Below are 23,286 nucleotides of genomic sequence, written 5' to 3' on the forward strand. Positions count from 1 at the left end.
AGCTTCAAGAGGTAGTCACCGGGAATGGTTTTCACTTCACAGGTGTGCCCTGTCAGGTTTAATAAGTGGGATTTCTTGCCTTATAAATGGGGTGGGGACCATCAGTTGTGTTGAGCAGAAGTCTGGTGGATACACAGCTGATAGTCCTACTGAATAGACTGTTAAAATTTGGATTATGGCAAGAAAAAAGAAGCTAAGTAAAGAAAAACGAGTGGCCATCATTACTTTAAGAAATGAAGGTCAGTCATTCCGAAAAATTGGGAAAACTTTGAAAGTGTCCCCAAGTGCAGTGGCAAAAACCATCAAGCACTACAAAGAAACTGGCTCACATGAGGCCCGCCCCAGGAAAGGAAGACCAAGAGTCACCTCTGCTTCTGAGGATAAGTTTATCCGAGTCACCAGCCTCAGAAATCGCAGGTTAACAGCAGCTTAGATTAGAGACCAGGTCAATGCCACACAGAGTTCTAGCAGCAGACATCTCTACAACAACTGTAAAGAGGAGACTTTGTGCAGCAGGCCTTCATGGTAAAATAGCTGCTAGGAAACCACTGCTAAGGACAGGCAACAAGCAGAAGAGACTTGTTTGGGCTAAAGAACACAAGGAATGGACATTAGACCAGTGGAAATCTGTGCTTTGGTCTGATGAGTCCAAATTTGAGATGTTTGGTTCTAACCACCGTGTCTTTGTGCGACGCAGAAAAGGTAAACGGATGGACTCTACATGCCTGGTTCCCACCGATAAGCATGGAGGAGGAGGTGTGATGGTGTGGGGGTGCTTTGCTGGTGACACTGTTGGGGATTTATTCAAAATTTAAGGCATACTGAACCAGCATGGCTACCACAGCATCTTGCAGCGGCATGCCATTCCATTCGGTTTTTGTTTAGTTGGACCATCATTTATTTTTCAACAGGACAATGACCCCAAACACACCTCCAGGCTGTGTAAGGGCTATTTGACCAAGAAGGAGAGTGATGGGGTGCTACGCCAGATGACCTGGCCTCCACAGTCACCAGACCTGAACCCAATCGAGATGGTTTGGGGTGAGCTGGACCGCAGAGTGAAGGCAAAAGGGCCAACAAGTGCTAAGCATCTCAGGGAACTCCTTCAAGATTGTTGGAAGACCATTCCCGGTGACTACCTCTTGAAGCTCATCAAGAGAATGCCAAGAGTGTGCAAAGCAGTCATCAAAGCAAAAGGTGGCTACTTTGAAGAACCTAGAATATAAGACATATTTTCAGTTGTTTCATACTTTTTTGTTAAGTATATAACAAGTGTTTAACAAGTATTAAGTGTATATAATTCTACATGTGTTAATTCATAATTTTGATGCCTTCAGTGTGAATGTACAATTTTCATAGTCATGAAAATACAGAAAAATCTTAAAATGAGAAGGTGTGTCCAAACTTTTGGTCTGTACTGTATGTGACCCTATTATTGCCCCTGATACCCCAATACTGAGCCGCTGCTGCCGTGTGTCCCTATCACTGCACCTGACACCCCAATACTGAGCCGCTGCTGCCGTAAGTGACCCTATTACTGCCCCTGATACCCCAATACTGAGCCGCTGCTGCCGTATGTGTCCCTATTACTGCACCTGCTGTGTAATTCTCTGTGCCCTCTAAATTCTAAAGCACCCTTCTATAATATAGTAATGCCGGGTGCAAGTACCCTAGAAAACAGCGCCCACATTTTGCCCCCTAGAAAGTAATAATGTCCTGCGTGTGCCCCTTTGATAGTCACAGTAACCTGAATTCCCCTATAACAATAAGTGCCCACTTTACATTTAATAATGTCTCGAGTCTCCCCCTCTGCAGCTCCCCTATACACAGCATGATGCTCTCTTATACACAGTATAATGCCCCCTCACTGTATAGTACCATCCACACAGTATACTGACCCCTTAGTAGCCCCCAAACTGTTTGATGGCTCCAACACTGTATAGTGGCCCCTTCAATGTAATCTGCACTGTATGATGGCCCCCATAGATAACCTCCATATACCATATGATACCGCTCATTACAGTAATGAATATGCAGCTCCACCTCCCATAGGGGTGGGGCCGCATATTCATTACTGTAATGAGCGGTAACGGTGACCGCTCAGTACAGGAAGAAGCTGTGGCACCGTGAAAGCAGGGACTGCACAGCGCCAGGAGCAGGTAAGTATAACGGGTAGGGGAGCGCTTCGTGATATTCACCTGCTCCCCGTTCTGGGCGCCGCTCCATCTTCAGCGTCTTCTGCAGTGACGCTCAGGTCAGAGGGTGCGGTGACGTGGTTAGTGTGCGCCCTCTGCCTGAATGTCAGTGCAGAAGACGCTGAAGATGCCGGAACGAAGTCAGGTGAATATTGAAAGTGCCAGGGGCCTGAGCGACGGAGAGGTATGTGATATTTTTTTTTTTTTTTTTTTTTTATTACAGCAAATGGGGCAAGTGTCTGTATGGAGCATCTTATGGGGCCATAACGTTTGTGCAGCACTATATGGGGCAAGTGTCTGTATGGGGCCATAAACAACGTTTGTACAGTACTATATGGGACAAGTTACATAGTTACATAGTTACATAGTTATTGAGGTTGAAGGAAGACTTTAAGTCCATCTAGTTCAACCCATAGCCTAACCTAACATGCCCTAACATGTTGATCCAGAGGAAGGCAAAAAAAACCCATGTGGCAAGGAGTAACTCCACCATGGGGAAAAAAATTCCTTCCCGACTCCACATACGGCAATCAGACTAGTTCCCTGGATCAACGCCTTATCAAGGAATCTAGTGTATATACCCTGTAATATTATACTTTTCCAGAAAGGTATCCAGTCCCCTCTTAAATTTAATTAATGAATCACTCATTACAACATCATACGGCAGAGAGTTCCATAGTCTCACTGCTCTTACAGTAAAGAATCCGCGTCTGTTATTATGCTTAAACCTTCTTTCCTCCAGACGTAGAGGATGCCCCCTTGTCCCTGTCTCAGGTCTATTATTAAAAAGATCATCAGAAAGGTCTTTGTACTGTCCCCTCATATATTTATACATTAACATAAGATCACCCCTTAGTCTTCGTTTTTCCAAACTAAATAGCCCCAAGTGTAATAACCTATCTTGGTATTGCAGACCCCCCAGTCCTCTAATAACCTTGGTCGCTCTTCTCTGCACCCGCTCTAGTTCAGCTATGTCTTTCTTATACACCGGAGACCAGAACTGTGCACAGTATTCTAAGTGTGGTCGAACTAGTGACTTGTATAGAGGTAAAATTATGTTCTCCTCATGAGCATCTATGCCTCTTTTAATACATCCCATTATTTTATTTGCCTTTGTAGCAGCTGCCTGACACTGGCCACTGAATATGAGTCTGTCATCCACCCATACACCCAGGTCTTTTTCATTGATGGTTTTGCCCAGAGTTTTAGAATTAAGCACATAGTTATACATCTTATTACTTCTACCCAAGTGCATGACCTTACATTTATCCCCATTAAAACTCATTTGCCATTTATGAGCCCAAGCTTCTAGTTTACATAAATCATCCTGTAATATAAAATTGTCCTCCCCTGTATTGATTACCCTACAGAGTTTAGTGTCATCTGCAAATATTGAAATTCTACTCTGAATGCCCCCTACAAGGTCATTAATAAATATGTTAAAAAGAAGAGGGCCCAATACTGACCCCTGTGGTACCCCACTGCTAACCGCGACCCAGTCCGAGTGTGCTCCATTAATAACCACCCTTTGTTTCCTATCCCTGAGCCAGCTCTCAACCCACTTACACATATTTTCCCCTATCCCCATTACTCTCATTTTATGTATCAACCTTTTGTGTGGCACCGTATCAAAAGCTTTGGAAAAGTCCATATACACTACGTCCACTGGGTTCCCTTGGTCCAGTCCGGAACTTACCTCTTCATAGAAGCTGATCAAATTAGTCTGACATGAGCGGTCCCTAGTAAACCCGTGCTGATACTGGGTCATGAGGTTATTCCTCTTCAGATACTCCAGTATAGCATCCCTTAGAATACCCTCCAGGATTTTACCCACAGTAGAGGTTAAACTTACTGGCCTATAATTACCGAGTTCAGTTTTTGCCCCTTTTTTGAATATTGGCACCACATTTGCTATACGCCACTCCTGTGGTACAGACCCTGTTATTATGGACTCTTTAAAGATTAAAAATAATGGTCTATCAATGACTGTACTTAATTCCTGCAGTACTCGGGGGTGTATCCCATCCGGGCCCGGAGATTTGTCAATTTTAGTTATTTTTAGACGCCGCTGTACTTCCTGCTGGGTTAAGCAGTTGACATTTAATGGGGAATTTTTATCACTAGTCATATTGGCTGCCACGGGATTTTCTTTTGTAAATACTGATGAAAAAAAGTCATTTAGCATATTGGCTTTTTCCTCATCCTCATCCACCATTTCACCCAGACTATTTTTAAGGGGGCCAACACTGTCATTTTTTAGTTTCTTACTATTTATATAGTTAAAGAATATTTTGGGATTATTTTTACTCTCTCTGGCAATGAGTCTCTCTGTCTCAATCTTTGCTGCCTTGATTTGCTTTTTACAGAATTTATTTAATTTTCTGTATTTATTTAATGCCTCCTCACTACCTACTTCCTTTAATTCTCTAAATGCTTTCTTTTTGTCCCTTATTGCGCCCCTTACAGCTCTATTTAGCCATATTGGTTTCCTCCTATTTCTAGTATGTTTATTCCCATACGGTATATACTGTGCACAGGTCCTATCCAGGATGCTAATAAACGTCTCCCATTTTCTTTGTGTATTTTTGTGTCTCAGGATATCGTCCCAGTTAATTGCACCAAGATCCTCTCTCATCCGTTGGAAATTTGCCCTCCTGAAGTTTAGTGTCCTTGTCACCCCCCTAACTACCCATCTTATTAAAGGTTACATGAAAACTTATTATTTTATGATCACTAGTCCCCAAGTGACCCCCAACCCTTATATTTGATATGCGGTCTGGCCTGTTGGTTAATATTAGGTCTAGCAGTGCCCCCCTCCTTGTTGGGTCCTGAACCAGCTGTGAAAGGTAATTGTCTCTCATAGTTGTCAAAAACCGATTACCTTTGCTGGAACTGCAGGTTTCTGTTCCCCAATCTATTTCAGGGTAGTTGAAGTCCCCCATAATAATGACTTCTCCTTGAGTCGCAGCTTCATCTATTTGCTTTACGAGGATATTCTCCATTGCTTCCATTAGTTTTGGAGATTTATAACAAACCCCTATCAGTAATTTATTATTTTTTCCCCCTCCCCTTATCTCCACCCGCAGGGACTCCACATTTTCATTAAATTCACCTATATTATCACGCAGGATGGGTTTTAAGGAAGATTTTACATATAGACACACCCCTCCCCCTCGCTTATCTGTACGGTCATTTCTGAAAAGGCTATAGCCCTGCAAGTTAACAGCCCAGTCATGGCTCTCATCCAGCCACGTCTCAGATATCCCCACCATGTCATAATTATGTTCCAACAACATTAGTTCTAATTCATCCATTTTGTTGGCGAGGCTTCTGGCATTAGTATACATGCACTTGATGTTACTCTCTGTACCTCTATTCTTTCTTAAATTACTAAATGTTCTAACCCCACCCCCCATGCCACCGCCACCCCCAACTTCCTTATTTGTGCCCAGCTCTCTATCTGCACTATCTTCCCCTCCTATAAAATGAATACCCTCCCCCCCAATCCCTAGTTTAAACACTCCTCCAACCTTCTAACCATTTTCTCCCCCAGCACAGCTGCCCCTTCCCCATTGAGGTGCAGCCCGTCCCTAGCGTAGAGCCTGTAGCCAACTGAGAAGTCGGCCCAGTTCTGCAGGAACCCAAACCCCTCCTTCCTACACCAATTCTTGAGCCACTTATTAACCTCCCTAATCTCCCGTTGCCTCTCTGGCGTGGCACGTGGTACAGGCAGTATTTTGGAAAATACCACGTTGGAGGTCCTTGCTTCCAGCTTGCAGCCTAATTCCCTGAAATCATCTTTAAGGACCTTCCACCTACCTCTAACTTTGTTATTTGTGCCAATGTGCACCATGACCGCTGGGTCCTCACCAGCCCCTCCCAGTAATCTGTCCACCCGATCAGCGATGTGTCGGACTCGAGCGCCAGGTAGGCAGCACACCGTCCGACGATCCCTGTCTTTGTGACAGATTGCCCTATCTGTTCCCCTAATAATTGAGTCCCCCACTACCAGCACCTGTCTGGCCTGCCCTGCTCTCCTATTTCCCTCCTTACTGGAGCAGACACTCCTCCGGCTTTCAGAGGACATGCCTGGCTGCAGCAGTGCTACCCCTGTACTGGCACCCCCCTCATCTGCCAACTTAGCAAACCTATTGGGGTGTGCCAGATCAGGACTAGCCTCCCTGGCACTCTTCCCTCTACCCCGCCTTCTATCTGTCACCCAGCTAACTGCCACACTGTCCTGCAGCTCCATCCTACCATCCCCCTCCTCATCTATCCCATTGAGCGTCTGCTCTGTGAGCAGAAGACTCCTCTCCATATTGTCTATGGATCTCAGTGTTGCCAGCTGCACATTTAGATCCAAAATCTGGGCTTCCAAATGCACAATGTGCTCACATCTCGCACAGCAGTATGCACCCTCGACCGGCTGATCAAGGACTGCATACATGAGGCAAGATGTGCACTGGATGGCATTAACAATTGTGGAGCACATTTCCTAATGGGGATTGCACCACACAGAAACTTTAATTAAAAATAAATACAAAGTATTAATTTAAAAAAAAAACAAAACAGAAGCAATTCCTCCCTTGGAAACTCCCTGATTCCAAAGTCACTGAATCACAAGTCACACACTTACCGCCGTTCACACTTACACTCAGGTCACACTCAGCTCGCTCACACTCGCTGTGCTGAAGATTTATAGATTTATTTTTTTTTTCTCTCTATCTCCCCTCAACAGCAATCCACCTTGCTGTTCAGATGCACTTCCAAAAAAGTGTCTGTATGGAGCATCTTATGGGGCAATAACCAACGTTTGTGCAGCACTATAGGGCAAGTGTCTGTATGGAGCATCTTATGGGGCCATAATTAACGTTTGTTCAGCATTGTATGGGGCAAATGTCTGTATGGAGCATCTTATGGGGCCATAATTAACGTTTGTGCAGGATTATATGGGGCAAATGTCTGTATGGAGCATCTTATGGGGCCATAATCAAGGTTTGTGCAGCACTATATGGGGCAAATATCTTTATGTAGCATCTAATGGGGCTATAATCAACATTTGTGCAGCATTATATTGGGCAAATGTGTCTGTGGAGCATCTTATGGGGCCATTATTAACCTTTAAGTAGGATTATATGGGGCCATCATAAACTGTATGGAGCATTATATGAGGCTCCTGATTCAATATGGATATTCAAAAACACTTAACCTACTGATGTCTCAATGAATTTTACTTTTATTGGTATCTATTTTTATTTTTGACATTTACCGGCAGCTGCTGCATTTTCCACCCTAGGCTTATACTCGAGTCATTAAGTTTTCCCAGTTTTTTGTGTCAAAATTAGGGGTCTCGGCTTATACTCGGGTCGGCTTACACTCGAGTATATACGGTATATATAATCACCAGCGCATGTGTGTGTATGTATATAATATGTGTGTATCACGGTCACGATACGTGTGTGTGTATATATATGTCTCCAGCGCATGTATGTGTATAAATAATGTGTTTACACGTGTATATGTCGCCAGCACTGCACATACAGTCGCTTCTCACAAAATTAGAATATCATCAAAAAGTTAACTTATTTCAGTTCTTTAATACAAAAAGTGAAACTCATTATATAGAGTAATTACAAATAGAGTGATCTATTTTAAGTGTTCACTTCTGTTAATGTTGATGATTATAGCTTACAGCTAGTGATGAGCGAATATACTCGTTACTTGAGATTTCCCAAGCACGCTCGGGTGTCCTCCGAGTATTGGTAAGTGCTCGGAGATTTAGTTTTCGTCGCCTCAGCTGAATGATTTACAGCTATTAGCCAGGCTAAGTACATGTGGGGGTTGCCTGGTTGCTAGAGAATCCCCACATGTAATCAGGCTACTAGCTGTAAATCATCCAGCTGCGGCGAAGAAAACTAAATCTCTGAGCACTAAAAAATACTCGGAGGACACCCGAGCATGCTTGGGAAGTCTCGAGTAACGAGTATATTCGCTCATCACTACTTACAGCCAATGAAAACCCACAAGTCATTAACTCAGTATACTAGAATACTTTATAACACCAGCTTGAAAAATGATTTTAAAACCCGAAATGTTGGCCTACTTAAATGTATGTTCAGTAAATGCACTCAATACTTTTTTGGGGCTCCTTGTGCATCAATTACTGCATCATTGCTGTGTGGCATGGAGATGATCAGCCTGTGGCACTGCTGAGGTGTTATGGAAACCCAGGTTGCTTTGATAGTGGCCTTCAGCCCATCTGCATTGTTGGGTCTGGTGTCTCTCATCTTCCTCTTGATAATACAACATAGATTCTCTATGGGATTAAGGTCAGGCGCGTTTGCTGGCCAATCAAGCACAGTGATACTGTTGTTTATAAACCAGGTATTGGTACTTTTGGCAGTGTGGACAGGTGCCAAGTCCTGCTGGAGAATGAAATTTCCATCCCCAAAAAGCTTGCTGGCAGAGAGAAGCATGAAGTGCTCTAAAATTTCCTGGTAGACGGCTGCGCTGACTTTGGTCTTGATGAAACACAGTGGACCTACACTAGCAGATGACATGGCTCCCCAAACCATCACGGATTTTGGAAACTTCACACTAGACCTCAAGCAGCTTGGATTTTGTGCCTCTCCACTCTTCCTCAAGACTCTGGGACCTTAATTTCCAAATGAAATGCAAAATTTACTTTCATCTGAAAATAACACCTTGGACCACTGAGCAACAGTCCAGTTCTTTTTCTCCTTGACCCAGGTAAGACGCTTCAGTGGCTTGATACAAGGAATGTGACACTTGTAGCCCATGTACTGGATACGTCTGTGTTGGTTCTTGAAGCAATGACTCCAGCAGGAGTCCACTCCTTGTGAATCTCCCCCAAATTTTTGAATGGCCTTTTCTTAACAATCCTTTCAAGGCTGCAGTTATTCTGGTTGCTTGTGGACCTTTTTCTACCACACTTTTTCCTTCCACTCAACTTTCCATTAATATGCTTGGATACAGCACTCTGTGAACAACCAGCTTTTTAGTAATGACCTTTTGTGGCTTGCTCTCCTTGTTGAGTGTATCAATGACTGCCTTCTGGTCATCTGTCAAGTCAGCAGTCTTCCCCATGATTGTGGAGCCTACTGAAACAGACTTGGGGTACTGTCACACTAAACAATTTACCAACGATCACGACCAGCGATACGATACGACCTGGCCGTGATCGTTGGTAAGTGGTTGTGTGGTCGCTGGGGAGCTGTCACACAGACAGCTCTCCAGCGACCAACGATGCCGAAGTCCCCGGGTAACCAGGGTAAACATCGGGTTACTAAGCGCAGGGCCGCGCTTAGTAACCCGATGTTTACCGTGGTTACCAGCGTAAAAGTAAAAAAAAAACAAACAGTACATACTCACATTCCGGTGTCTGTCCCCCGGCGTTCTGCTTCTCTGCACTGTGTCTGCCAGCCGGAAAGCACAGCGGTGACGTCACCGCTGTGCTCGCTTTCCGGCCAGCCGGCGCTCACAGTGCAGAGAAGCAGAACGCCGGGGGACAGACACCGGAATGTGAGTATGTACTGTTTGTTTGTTTTTTACTTTTACGCTGGTAACCACGGTAAACATCGGGTTACTAAGCGAACGCATCGCTGGATCGCTGTCACACACAACGATCCAGCGATGACAGCGGGAGATCCAGCGACGAAAGAAAGTTCCAAACGATCTGCTACGACGTACGATTCTCAGCAGGATCCCTGATCGCTGCTGCGTATCAGACACAGCGATATCGTATGGATATCGCTGGAACGTCACGGATCGTACCGTCGTAGCGATCAAAGTGCCAATGTGTGACAGTACCCTAAGGGACCTTTTTAAACGCTTAGAAAGCCTTTGCAGGTGTTTTATGTTAATTATTCTAATCTACTGAGATAATGACTTTTGTGTTTTCATTGACTGTAAGGCCATGTGCACACGTTCAGTATTTTTCGCATTTTTTTTGCGTTTTCTCGCTATAAAAACGTGATAAAAACGCGAAAAAAACGCTAACATATGTCTCCCATTATTTTCAGTGTATTCCGCATTTTTTGTGCAAATGTAGCCTTCTTTTCCACGAAAAAATCGCATCGCGGAAAAAAAAGCAACATGTTCATTAAAATGCGGAATTGCAGGGGATTCCGCACACCTAGGAGTGCATTGATCTGCTTACTTCCCGCACGGGGCTGTGCACACCATGCGGGAAGTAAGCAGATAATGTGCGGTTGGTACCCAGGGTGGAGGAGAGGAGACTCTCCTCCACGGACTGGGCACCATATAATTGGTAAAAAAAAGCCGGATTACTCACCGGTAATGCTCTTTTAATGAGTCCACGACAGCACCCCACATGAGAGAGAGGGATCCGCCCCATAGGAACAGGAAACCTACAGAATAAAAGGAGGCTGTCCCCTCTCCTCCTCAGTTTAGTTTACAGAGTACAAAAAGGGAACCGCAAAAGCTTTAGTATTAATTCTTATTCAGCAAAATAACTTAAACTCTATACAACCATTATTTGTGAATTTAAAAGGAAGAGCTGTGCATAACTTAGGGAGGGTAGTAAATGGGTGCTGTCGTGGACTCATTAAAAGAGCATTACCGGTGAGTAATCCGGCTTTTTACCCTTCGCCACGACAGCACCCCACATGAGAGATTTTCAGAGATTCATTATTTGGGTGGGATTACTGTATTAAGAACAGCTCTACCAAAGGTCAGATCAGAAGATGTAGATAGATCAAGTCTATAATGGTTGTAAAAGGTAGAAGGTGTAGACCAAGTTGCGGCCTTACATATTAAATGGATCGGTACATCCGCTTGTTCCGCCCAGGAGGAAGCCATGGCTCGTGTTGAGTGCGCTTTAATACCCGCTGGAGGAATCTCGCCTTTTGACGTATAGGCCAAGCAGATAGCATCTCTGATCCATCGAGATATGGTAGCTCTCGTGACCCCATGTCCTTTCTTGTGGCCCTGAAAGGAGATAAACAGAGCCCTACTCTCCCTCCATGTCTGACACCTTTCTATATAGGTCAGGATGGCTCTTCTGACATCTAAGGTGTGGAATTTATGCTGTTCTGGAGTTACAGGTGAATCAAAAAAGGAAGGGAGAAATATCTCTTGGGACCTGTGGTAGGTGGACGCTACCTTAGGGAGGTATGAGGGGTCTGGTTTTAGGATTATCCGATCATGGAATATCAGTAAGAAGGGTGGGTCTACTGATAGGGCCTGGATGTCGCTAACCCGTCTAGCTGAGGTTAGGGCTACCAAGAGGGCTACTTTATATGTCAGGACTTTTAAAGGTATTGAATCTAGTGGCTCAAATGGGGAGCTAGTTAAGGCCTCTAGTACTAGATTTAAATCCCACGGAGGTAGACGGGGAATATGGACCGGTTTACTACGTTCACAAGATTTTATGAATCTGGAGATCCACCTATTAGCTGCTATATTGCATCCATATAGGGCTCCTAATGCCGAGACCTGAACTCTTAAGGTATTTACAGATAACCCCAACTCTCGGCCTTTTTGCAAGAACTCTAGAATAGGTGTGACTGGAACTTGCTTAGTGAACGGTACCGTGTAAAAGTCTAAGAATTTATTCCATACCCTACTATATATCAGGGTGGTAGATCTTTTCCTGCTCAATAAGACGGTGTTTACTAGTTCTGCTGAGAACCCTCTTGATCTTAGTAGTTGCCTCTCAAATTCCACGCCGTCAAGTGAAGACCTTTCACTTGCGGGTGGAAAAAGGGGCCTTGGGACAGCAGTTTCTTGTCTGATGGGAGAATCCATGGATCGCATAGGCACATGGTCTGGAGACAAGAGAACCATGGTCTTTTCGGCCAGAATGGTGCAATGAGGATCACTCTTGCTTGTTCCCTCCTGATTTTTCTGATCACTAGTGGAATCAGAGACATCGGAGGAAAGGCGTATGCCAGCTGGAACCTCCAAGGATGGTGGAGAGAGTCCAACATATCTGGGTGATCCATGGCGTTCAGGGAAGCGAACCTTCTTACTTGCCGGTTGTCTCTTGTGGCAAATAGGTCGATTTGTGGTATCCCCCATGATTCTGTTATCATACTGAATATGGATCTGTTTAAGGTCCATTCCCCTTGACGTAACTCGTTTCGGCTGAGGTAGTCTGCCCTGATGTTCTCTACACCTCTGATGTGCAGGGCTGTTAGGGATGTTAGATGAGTCTCTGCCAGCTGGAAGATGTCTGCAGCTATGGTCATTAGACTTCCTGACCTTGTACCACCCTGACGGTTCACATATGCCACTGTGGTGGAATTGTCCGAGTAAATTCTTACATTTGCTCCTTGAATCTGCGGAAGAAAGTGATTTAAGGCATATTCTACCGCTTTTAACTCCTTCCAATTGGAGGAACATGACAATTCTGCCTGGTCCCAAGTATCTTGGGCCAGACTGTCTTTCATATGTGCTCCCCACCCAATAGGGCTGGCGTCGGTGGTAATTATTTTAGACGGGTCTATTATCCATGGCACACCCTCTGAGAGGTGGTCCATGTCTAGCCACCAGGATAGTGATTCTAAGACATCTTTGGAAAGAGTTATTCTGCTTTCTAGATGTCCGTCTTTTCCCTGAGCCGACAATACCTCATACTGTAATTGACGAGTATGAAATTGTGCCCATGGTACAGCAGGGATACATGATGATAATGACCCCAGCAAAGACATGCCCTTCCTTAGTGTCATGTAGGGGTTGCGTATTGCGTCTGATACCCTTGATTGTATAGTCAGTTTCTTTGCCTGGGGGAGGAAGCATCTCTGACTTACGGAGTCTAGCTGGATTCCTAAAAATGTCTGGACGGTTTCTGGATTCAGCCGGGATTTTTCGAAGTTGACGATCCAACCTAACTCCTGTAGGTACGAGATCGTATTAGATAGACGGGTTTTACACTGGAGCATAGAGTTTGTCACCACTAGAAAGTCATCTAGGTAGGGTATTATCAAGGTATCTCGTTGACGTAGATGAGCCATCACTTCTAATATCACCTTAGTGAAGATGCGGGGAGCCATAGAAAGCCCAAATGGCATTGCAACATACTGAAAGTGACGAACCTGTCCTTCCAGGATGACTGCTACTCTTAGATACTTTTGATGTTCGGCATGTATGGGAAGATGATAATAGGCATCCTTTAAGTCTATTCCGGCCATGACACACCTAGGAAACAAGAGTTTTATGGTTGAACTAATGGATTCCATTTTGAAGGTATGATTACGCAGGAAGGCGTTCTCTTGAGGTTTATGATGGTTCTAAATGAACCATCAGGCTTATTGATCAAGAATAAAGGGGAATAGAACCCCTTCCCTTCTTGATCCTGGGGAACTTCTATCAGGACTTTTTTAGACAGAAGAGATAGGATCTCTGATTCCAGAGCCCTTTGTTGGTCTTGACCTTTTGGAGATGTTACTATAAAGGAATCCCAAGGGATTCGGTCAAAATCCAATTTTAGGCCGTATTGTACAATGTCCAGAATCCACTGGCTGGATGTTATTTGTTCCCATCTGGGGAGGAAGAATTTTAATCTGCCGCCTACCTCCTGGTTAGCGGTATTTGCGTTTCGGGTTATGGGACCCGCTAAAAAAGGCACCTTTTTGCTTCGGGTCCTTCGACTCCCATCGCTCCCTTTGTTCAAACGGCTTGTTCCTGGTAAAGGGACGTCTTTTGAAGGCTCTCCTGTAGGATGGAAGATACTGGTTAGGGAAGCCTTTTTTCCTTTCTCCTGCTTTACTCAGGAGTTCATCCAGCGCTTTTCCGAAAAGAAACTCACCCTGGCAGGGGATCGCACAAAGCTTTGCTTTGGCCTGTGCGTCCCCTTTCCAGTTCTTTAGCCAGAGTGCTCGCCGGGCTGTGTTCACTAGGCCGGCTGACCTGGCTGCTAGGCGTAGCGAATCCACAGAGGCATCAGCCAGGAATGCTACTGCTTCTTTGATTAGAGGGAATTTCGGCAGGATTGACTCTCTCGAAGTTCTACCTCTAATCTGTTCCTCGAGTTGCTCCATCCACACTAGTAGTGACCTCGCAGTGCAGGTGCTAGATATGGCGGGCCTGAACGCCCCCGTGTTGGCTTCCCACGACCTTTTTAGTAAAGCTTCCGCTTTACGGTCCAGCGGGTCTGTCAGGACTCCTGAATCCTCCACCGGTAAGACCGACTGTTTGGTTGTGGAGGCTACAGCGGCATCCACCTTCGGCACCTTCGACCAGGTATTTAGCTCCTCGTCGCTGAAGGGATAGCGTCTTTTAGAGGATGATGGTAGAAAACCTCTATTTTGCTTATCCCACTCTTTTTTTACTATTTCTTTAATAGTTTTTATGACGGGGAAGGACCTACGTTTCCTCTGTCCTAACCCCGCGAACATGATGTCCTGAGCCGATTTACTTTCTTTCTCATCTGAGCACCCCATCGTGCTTCTGACAGATTTTATTAAATTGTCCACACTGCTGTTGGGAAGACAAAGTCCCCCTTCAGTCTCGGATGAGCTCGGCTGGGATTCCGCTTCGCCTGAGGATATACATACGTCCTCTGACTGTGAACTGACCGGAGATTTGGACCTACTAAGCTGACGGGTACTGGTGGTACTAGTCTGCGCCAACCCCTGCATTTCTTCCCGGATCATAGCTCTGACATCTGATGGAGTCATTATGTTTTCCTGCCGTAAGGTTTGCATGATACACTCCGAACACAGTTTTTTAACATAATCATCCGGGAGGGGCTGCGTACATAAAGCACATTCCTTGTGCTTGGATTTGTGTGTCCTTTTCTTAGTCTAGGAAAGATACAGGAGGAACATATATCAGCATATAGGAAGAGACTCTTTCAAAAACTCACCCAGTGAAGCTGACAGGTACCGGTTCTGGAGGCGGATTTCGTTTGGTGGTAGAACCCTTCTCTGGAGGTCGACCACCACTCTTTGTGCTGCTCCTAGCGCTTCTCTCCTTGCTAGGAGAACGCTGTTGCACTGCGGGCAAGTGCGCATCGTCGGCCGGTGAAGCCATCTTACACACACCGGCCCGACGCTAGCGCTGCATTTTTAAATCTGCCGCCCATTCTCCTGCCTCCCCGGACCAACCCGGAAGTGCTCCCGCGACTTCCGGGTTAGACGCGCCGCTGTCACTCACCATGCGGCGGCTAGGGATATTAAGCCGGCCGCAGCAGCGCGCGTGTCCTCACGGTGCCGGGCGGACCCACGGTGACCGGACCCGGACCGTGGATGCTTGGCCAGACGAGGGGGGAGGCTGCAAGCAGGGGCTCCCCCGCCGCTGCTTCTAGAACCGCAGCCCCTGCCGTTCCCTCAGATACTGACGCAGGCGGGTGCATGGCCCAGGGATCCTCTTCATCTGTAGGTAAGCCGGGTCCCTGTAGGAACAGGAAACCTAAACTGAGGAGGAGAGGGGACCGCCTCCTTTTATTCTGTAGGTTTCCTGTTCCTATGGGGCGGATCCCTCTCTCTCATGTGGGGTGCTGTCGTGGCGAAGGGTAAAAAAAGAATTAAAATAAAAAATAGTCCTATACTCACCTTCGATGTCTTCCCGCCTCTCCGCTGCATGCTGCCGCTTCGGTTTCTAAAGCTGGTGTGCGGTGAAGGACCTGCGATGACGTCACTGTCTTGTTAAACATTCTATCTTTTACTATAGATGTTGCATAGGCTGCATCTATAGTAAAAAGATGGTCACACTTGTCAAACGCTATGTTTGACAAGTGTGACCAACCTGTCAGTCAGTTTTCCAAGCGATGCTACAGATCGCTTGGAAAACTTTAGCATTCTGCAAGCTAATTACGCTTGCAGAATGCTAAAAAAACACGAAAAAAACGGAAAAAAAACGCCAAAAAAAAAATGCGGATTTCTTGCAGAAAATTTCCGGTTTTCTTCAGGAAATTTCTGCAAGAAATCCGGACGTGTGCACATAACCTAAGCCATAATCATCAACATTAACAGAAATAAACACTTGAAATAGATCACTCTGTTTGTAAGGACTCTGCATAATGAGTTTCACTTTTTGCATTGAAAAACTGAATTAAATTAACTGTTTGATGATATTCTAATTTTTTGAGAAGTGTGTGTGTGTGTGTGTGTGTGTGTGTGTGTGTGTGTATATACAGTTGAAACCAGAAGTTTGCATACACTATATAAAGACGCATATGTATGCTTTTCTCAATATCTTTTTATTTATTTTACTCATTTATATAGCGCCATTAATTCCATAGCACTTTACAGACATTATTGGCACTGTCCCCAATGGGGCCCACAGTCTAATTTCCCTATCAGTATGTCTTTGGAATGTGGGAGGAAACCGGAGAACCCAAAAGTAACCCACACAAACACAGGGAGAACATGCAAACTGCTTGCAGATGTTGACCTTGGTGGCATTTGAACCCAGGACCCCAGCGCTGCAAAGAAGCAGTGCTAACCACTGAGCCACTGTGCTCTGACATGAAATCAGAATAAACCTTTCCTGTTTTAGGTCAATTACCATAATTATTAATATTTGCCAAATGCCAGAATAATCAGAGAGAGAGAAAATTATTTTAATGCATTGTTATTACTTACTGAATAGTCAAAAGTTTACATACATTTCATTAGTATTTGGTACTATTGCCCTTAAACTGAATGACTTGGGTCAAACATTTGGGATATCCATCCACAAGCTTCTCACAATAGTTGGTTGGAATTTGGGCCCATTCCTCCTGACAAAACTGGTGTACCTGTTCCAGGTTTGTAGGTCGCCTTGCTCGCACATGCCTTTTCAGCTTTGCCCATAAATTTTCAACAGGATTGAGATCAGGGCATTATGATGTCCACTCCAAAACATTGATTTTGTTATCCTTAAATCACTTTACCATTTTGGCAGTATGCTTCGGGTCATTGTCCATTTCGAAAACACGTTTTCGCCCAAGCTTTAACTTCCTGGCTGATGTCTTGGGATGTCTCTTCAGTATTGCCACATTATCTTCTTTTCTCCTGATGCCATCTATTTTGTGAATTGCACCAGTCCCTCCTGCAGCAAAACAACCCCATAACATGATGCTGCCATCCCCGTGTTTCACAGTTGGGATGGTGTTTTTTTTCCTCCAAATGTAACAATGGTTATTATGCCCAAAAAGTTCAATTTTAGTTTCATAAAACCACAGGATGTGTCTGCAAAAATTAAGGTCTTTGTTCCTGTGTGAATTTGCAAACATTAATCTATATGTTCCTTTTGGAGTAATGGCTTCTTTCTGGCAGAGTGGCCATTCAGCCTATGTTGATACAGTACTCATTTCACTGTGGATATTGACACAATCTTACCAGCTTCCACCATCATCTTTACAAGGTCTTTTGCTTTTGTCCTTGGGTTGATATGCACATGTCGGACCAAAGCACGTTCATCTCTGGGACACAGAATCCATCACCTTCCTGAGCAGTCTGATGACTGGACATTCCCATCTTGTTTGTACTTGAGTATAATTGTTTGTACGGATGAATGAGGCACCTTCAGGTATCTTGAAATTGTACCGAAGGATGAGCCAGACTTGTTCAAGTCCACAATTCTTTTCCTAATATCTTGGCTGATTTCTTTAGACTTTCCCATGATGCTACACAAAGACGCAGTGTGTTTCAGGTGTGCATTAAAATACATCCACAGGTGTGTGTCTAATTAACTCAGATGTTGCCAAAAAACCCCAAAAGACCTCATCATATAGGTAGTCCAGAATTGTTTAAAGGCATAGCAATCTTAGTATGTAAACTTTTGACTTTGCAGTAAATAATAAGGATCCAAGAAGTAACGTTTCTCCTTGCAGAGAGTGGCATGTTAAGCATGCCGAGATGAGGAGAGTAAAAGATGCAGTGCTCCTCTGGGAAATATGCAAATTGTCTCTTTAGCGCGGAAGAGGACTAGAACTCTAGTGCCACCTATAGGAAGTAGCAATCCTAGAAGTCAATGTCGACTCTTTAACGAGACTTGTTACATGACTCTGGATAAAAGCCAAAACCAGAATCTCAATTTGAAGACACTGTTTTGGGGTATTGCTCCTCATTAGTGCAAAGTGTGAGATCCCTGGTTTGATTGTGTGAGGGGCATCTGAGCGGGATCCAAGAAGTAACGTTTCTCCTTGCGGAGAATGACATGTTAAGCATGCCGAGTTGAAGAAACAGTACCCCGAAACAAAGTGTCTGCAAATTGAGATTCTGGTTTAGTCCAGTCCAGAGCCACCAACAGATCATGTTTTCAGGATTTCCTTAGTATTTCACAGGTGATGGAATTATTGCCTGTGAAGGTGATGTAATTATCACCTGGGCAATACTAAGGAAATCTTGAAAACATGACCTGTTGGTGACTCTTGAGGACTGGAGTTGGGGAACACTGATGTAGAGGAACCAGAGTGATCTGAAGAAGACTTTGTATCAGTGTTTTCTCACTACAGGTGGCGCTCTCGTACTTCAGTTGAAGTCGTCATTTTCTTCTTTCTGAAGGACGTCTGTAGATAGGCAACCATGATGTGCCTGTGTGACATGTATATACTGACTTATAACTTGGCTTAGATACATACTCTATTATCTGTACAATTAATATTCAGACAAGGCTGACATTCCCCAGGACTGGCACGTCCTACCCGTATTATCAGGCCGACTAATGCAATTACTTATTTATTGTGGTCTGGTTTCTGCTCATTAGTGTCGGGGGTTGTACATGTGGTGACAGAAGAAGACCTGTGCCGGACGTCACCGAGGAGCCGCCTAATGGTGGCTGTAAGTTCTCTCTACAAATAGAAACTGCTTCCAGTTTGGCAGCGATGGAAGACATGGCCACTGTTTGTCGCCACAGATGCGGATTCTCACTAACATGAATATAAAATATTGTGTTTCTGGATTGTAAAGGGATTGTCATAGAACAGCGTTAAGGCGGTGACAGAGCGCCTTCATCCTGGGGGGCTAGTTGTATCTACATGAGCAACAGGCAGCCACTACATCATGGCAGACATAATCGTCATCATCCGTCACTGTGACGGGAAATCGGGGTCACGGCAGAAATGGACAGCTGCAGCTCACTTTAAAGGGAACCTGTCACCCCCCCCTGGCGTTTGTAACTAAAAGAGCCACCTTGTGCAGTACTAATGCTGCATTCTGTCAAGGTGGCTCTTTTAGTTGGGGTCCCTGCCAACGCTGAACTATTTGTTTTTAGAATTTGCCTTTCCTACCTGTAGTTTGTCGGGGGGGCATGTCTTTTCCCCCCTGACACAAACTCCTCCCACCCATCACTCAGGGCCTCCGGGCGCCACCTTCACTTCCTTCATTAACGTCTGCAGTGTGTGCTGCCTTTCGACTCCCATCACATGATGGGAACTTACAGCGCAGGCGTCGGGGACGTTAATGAAGGAATTGGAGGCGGCGCACGGAGGCCCTGAGTGATGGGTGGGAGGAGTTTGTGTCAGGGGGGAAAAGACATGCTCCCCTGACAAACTAACAGGTAGGAAAGGCAAATTCTAAAAACAAATAGTTCAGTGTTGGCAGGGACCCCAACTAAAAGAGCCACCTTGACAGAATGCAGCATTAGTGCTGCACATGATGGCTCTTTTAGTTAAAAACGCCTGGGGGGGGTGACAGGTTCCCTTTAACCACTGATCTCTTCCATGTAACCCATTAGATGCCACCATCAGCACTGAACCCTTAAAGGGAACCTGTCAATCCCCCAGGCGTTTGTAACTAAAAGAGCCACCTTGTGCAGCACTAATAATGCATTCTGTCAAGGTGGCTCTTTTAGTTCTTGTCCCTGCCAATGCTGAAATAATCGGTTTTAGAATTTCTCCCTCATACCTTGAATTTGTCGGGGGGGAGGGCAGTTCTTTCCCCCCTAACACAGACGCACCACAGCCGTCAGTTACTTCCTCATGTCTCCCTGGCGCCGCCTCCTCAGCGTTATGGCATTTTCCTGGCACCTGCGCTGTAATCTTAGTCCTTAGGCATTCGCAGTTAGCGCTGCCTGTCCACTGACATCACATGATGTCTTTCTTATTGTGCCGGGGTGGGATCTCGGGCCGCGCGTCCACGCAGAATTCTCTTCTGATTTATTCACACTGCAGGGCTGGGAATCTTGGGCATGCGCAGTACTTATAGCGGCTCTCCCTCATTTCCCTCCGCCTCTTTCCTACTGTGCAGCATCATAGGAATATGACGATATCTGACGATTCCTATGACGCTGCACAGTAGGAAAGAGGCAGAAGGAGAGCTGCAGATAAGTACTGCGCATGCCCAAGATTCCCAGCCCCACAGTGTGAATAAATCAGAAGAGACTTCGGGGTGGGATCTCGGGCCGCGCGTCCACGCAGGCGCAATAAGAAAGACATCATGTGATGTCAGGGGACAGGCAGCGCTAACTGCGCATTCCCAAGGACTAAGATAACAGCGCAGGCGCCGGGAAAATGCCATAACGCTGAGGAGGCGGCGCCAGGGAGACATGAGGAAGTAACTGATGGCTGTGGTGCGTCTGTGTTAAGGGGGAAAGACCTGCCCCCCCGACAATTTCGAGGTATGAGGGACAAATTATCTAAACGATAATTTCAGCATTGGCAGGGATAAGAACTAAAAGAGCCACCTTGACAGAATGCAGCATTACTGCGGCACAAGGTGGCTCTTTCAGTTAAAAACGCCTGGGGGGGATTGACAGGTTCCCTTTAAAGGGAGACGTTGGGGGTAAGACTCCTCTTTGATCATATCACCAGGATTTTCTGTGACCGGATCAAATCCCGCCTGTATGAACAAATCGTCCAGTCATCTGTGGGGCTGTTTGACAAGTCCCCTTTAGGCACACGTTGATAACTATGGACCATGTGCTACTAGTATACAGGCTGATGCACTGCCATATAGATCCCTGTAGAAATATGTCTGTGTAAACAAAATACTGTTTATTTTGGTCCAATAAAACAACTTAATGAAATCCTAGTGCTAAGATCTACAATATTTATGTATTTAGTATTGTAACATATGTAACAACCTGTACAGCGAAAAATTGTCTGTGAGGATTAGGGTGTTCCAAAAAATTCATAATGATAAAAAGTGCTACAGAATTTTTCCATCAACATTTTTGGCAAAATAAAAATTACCGTAATATAAATTAAAAGGAACCTAGCAGTAAACTAATGTTGCCTGTACCACGAGCAACATGAATCACACACCCGCTCTACTATTGCAGCCATGTACGTTTTACTCTGGAAATCTGCTGCGTTTCGGAAAAACATAGATGGAAAGACAGTGTGAGTCTGTGCCGCAGATAGTCCTCCTCCTGTCCAGTTCCTCTACACTGACAGGTTACCCCCTATATACACATCGGGAGACACCTGCCATCGTGCGGAGAGAAGCTGCCGTGGACTTTCCTTAGGCTGCTCATTTGAGGAACACTGTCTTCAGCCGGCTTTTCCAAGTTTGTTGTTCACTGAAACCTTTCAGCTTTTTAGGGTACAACTTACAGGGTTGCAATCACGCAGCCAGTCTCTGATTCCTGCTGCCCATGGTTTAGGCTGTGCTAATCTCCTGTCAGGTTCCCATTAAACACTGACGGATATGTACAAAGGCATTCCACCAAGAGAGCACCACTTTATGGACTATGCATCTACATCGAACAGAAAATGTAACATTTATGACAATGGTAATGCAAAGAGGCATAAACCCAAAGATTCTTCATGTCCTTGAAAGCCAGTTCTTGGTTTAAAAATCTTCTTGTGTCCCCGCAGCACATCACGGCTTACGTTACTTGAAACCACTGCAGACATGTGCGCCGGCTTTCTGCATCAAGAGATGGTCTTCATCCGCTGTGCCCAAAATCACCACGCATTATACCATCCATTCCCGCGACAAGGACAAAAGATGGGAAGGTAATTGGCTTCTGTGCTAGCACTGGATGTGTCCTGAATGGCAGAAAACCACGTGAGTCATCACTCCAGTCGGGAAGAGCCCAGGAACCGTCATGGTTAGGCCACTCCTAGCAGACACGACATTATGGCAAGGGACAGATTACAGCTCCTTAGTCATGCTACTACTAGACTACTAGAGCATCCACCTAGGTTTGGTCAAACTAGTCTCTTAGTCACTCATTTAGCACTTAAAACTCTTTAAAAAGTTTTTTTTTATTTTTTTTTTCATAGCATTGTTTGCAAGGGTTTTTTGGGCCTTTTTGCTGTCCTATGGAAAAAGCCAAGAAGTGTATCTTTCTTTGCTAGTATGTTCCCTGCCTGCAACAGCATTCCTATTCACTGAACCCCATTCACACGTGTGTGTCTGTCTTTGCTGGTATGCCTATTTCCTAATCCATTCCCTGCTGTCAGCAACAAACTTTCTTATTAATTCCTGTCTGTTAATTTATCCCATTCTTTTAATAGCCTTACCTGTCTCCCTGTGACTCCTCCATTCTGTTCATACCTGCTATCTTTCACGTACAATTGTTCTTGCTGTATAATGGCTCGCTCACATTATTGTATAAAAAATAATTCCAATGTTGTTCCTGAAAAGTTGTACAATTAGCATCCCTATGGTTCAACTTATGTCATGCGAGTGTGCGAATATATATATATATATAGAGAGAGAGAGAGAGATATGTATTTTTATTTATTTTTTCCCTCACCTAGCATCCGTGTGACATGCATATGTAATGCTTTTTTAACATCGTTTACATACTGTATTTCTCTATGTAATTTAAAGTTAGTTTACAAACTAATAAAGCAATCTTACATACAGATACAGATGTCCTGTAGACATTTCATAACCTCTCTACATATTATAAACTTGCACCCTTTACTGCCTTTCATGTGGCACTAAATGGTGTTTAGCCTTATTTCAATTATTAAATACATAACATGACGTGCGGTCCCCCTTATTTTTTGACAACCAGCCAAGCTAAAGCAGACAGCTGCGCGCTTATATTATCAGGCTGGCAAAGTCCCTGGTTATTGGACCCTTCCCAGCCTAAAAATACAAGATCGGAGCCCCCTAGAATTGGCGCATCACATGAGATGCGCCAATTCTGGCGCTTGGCACGGCTCTTACCGATTGCCCTGGTGCAGTGGCAATCAGGGTAATGGTTTATAGGTTTGATGTCA

The 23,286-nt window shown here is 44.9% G+C and overlaps 1 protein-coding gene across 1 annotated transcript in view; it reads left to right on the forward strand.

The window, feature by feature from the left end:
* Window positions 1–23,286, forward strand: part of ETFDH (electron transfer flavoprotein dehydrogenase) — a 53,460-nt gene that overhangs the window by 4,186 nt on the left and 25,988 nt on the right. The window contains exon 2 of the mRNA XM_077279410.1: window positions 21,925–22,065. Coding sequence (XP_077135525.1) covers window positions 21,925–22,065 — 141 coding nt within the window. The remainder of the gene's footprint in view (window positions 1–21,924; window positions 22,066–23,286) is intronic.

The sequence above is a fragment of the Ranitomeya variabilis genome, chromosome 1 (genome assembly GCF_051348905.1).
Source record: "Ranitomeya variabilis isolate aRanVar5 chromosome 1, aRanVar5.hap1, whole genome shotgun sequence".
NCBI classification, from domain to species: Eukaryota; Metazoa; Chordata; class Amphibia; order Anura; family Dendrobatidae; genus Ranitomeya; species Ranitomeya variabilis.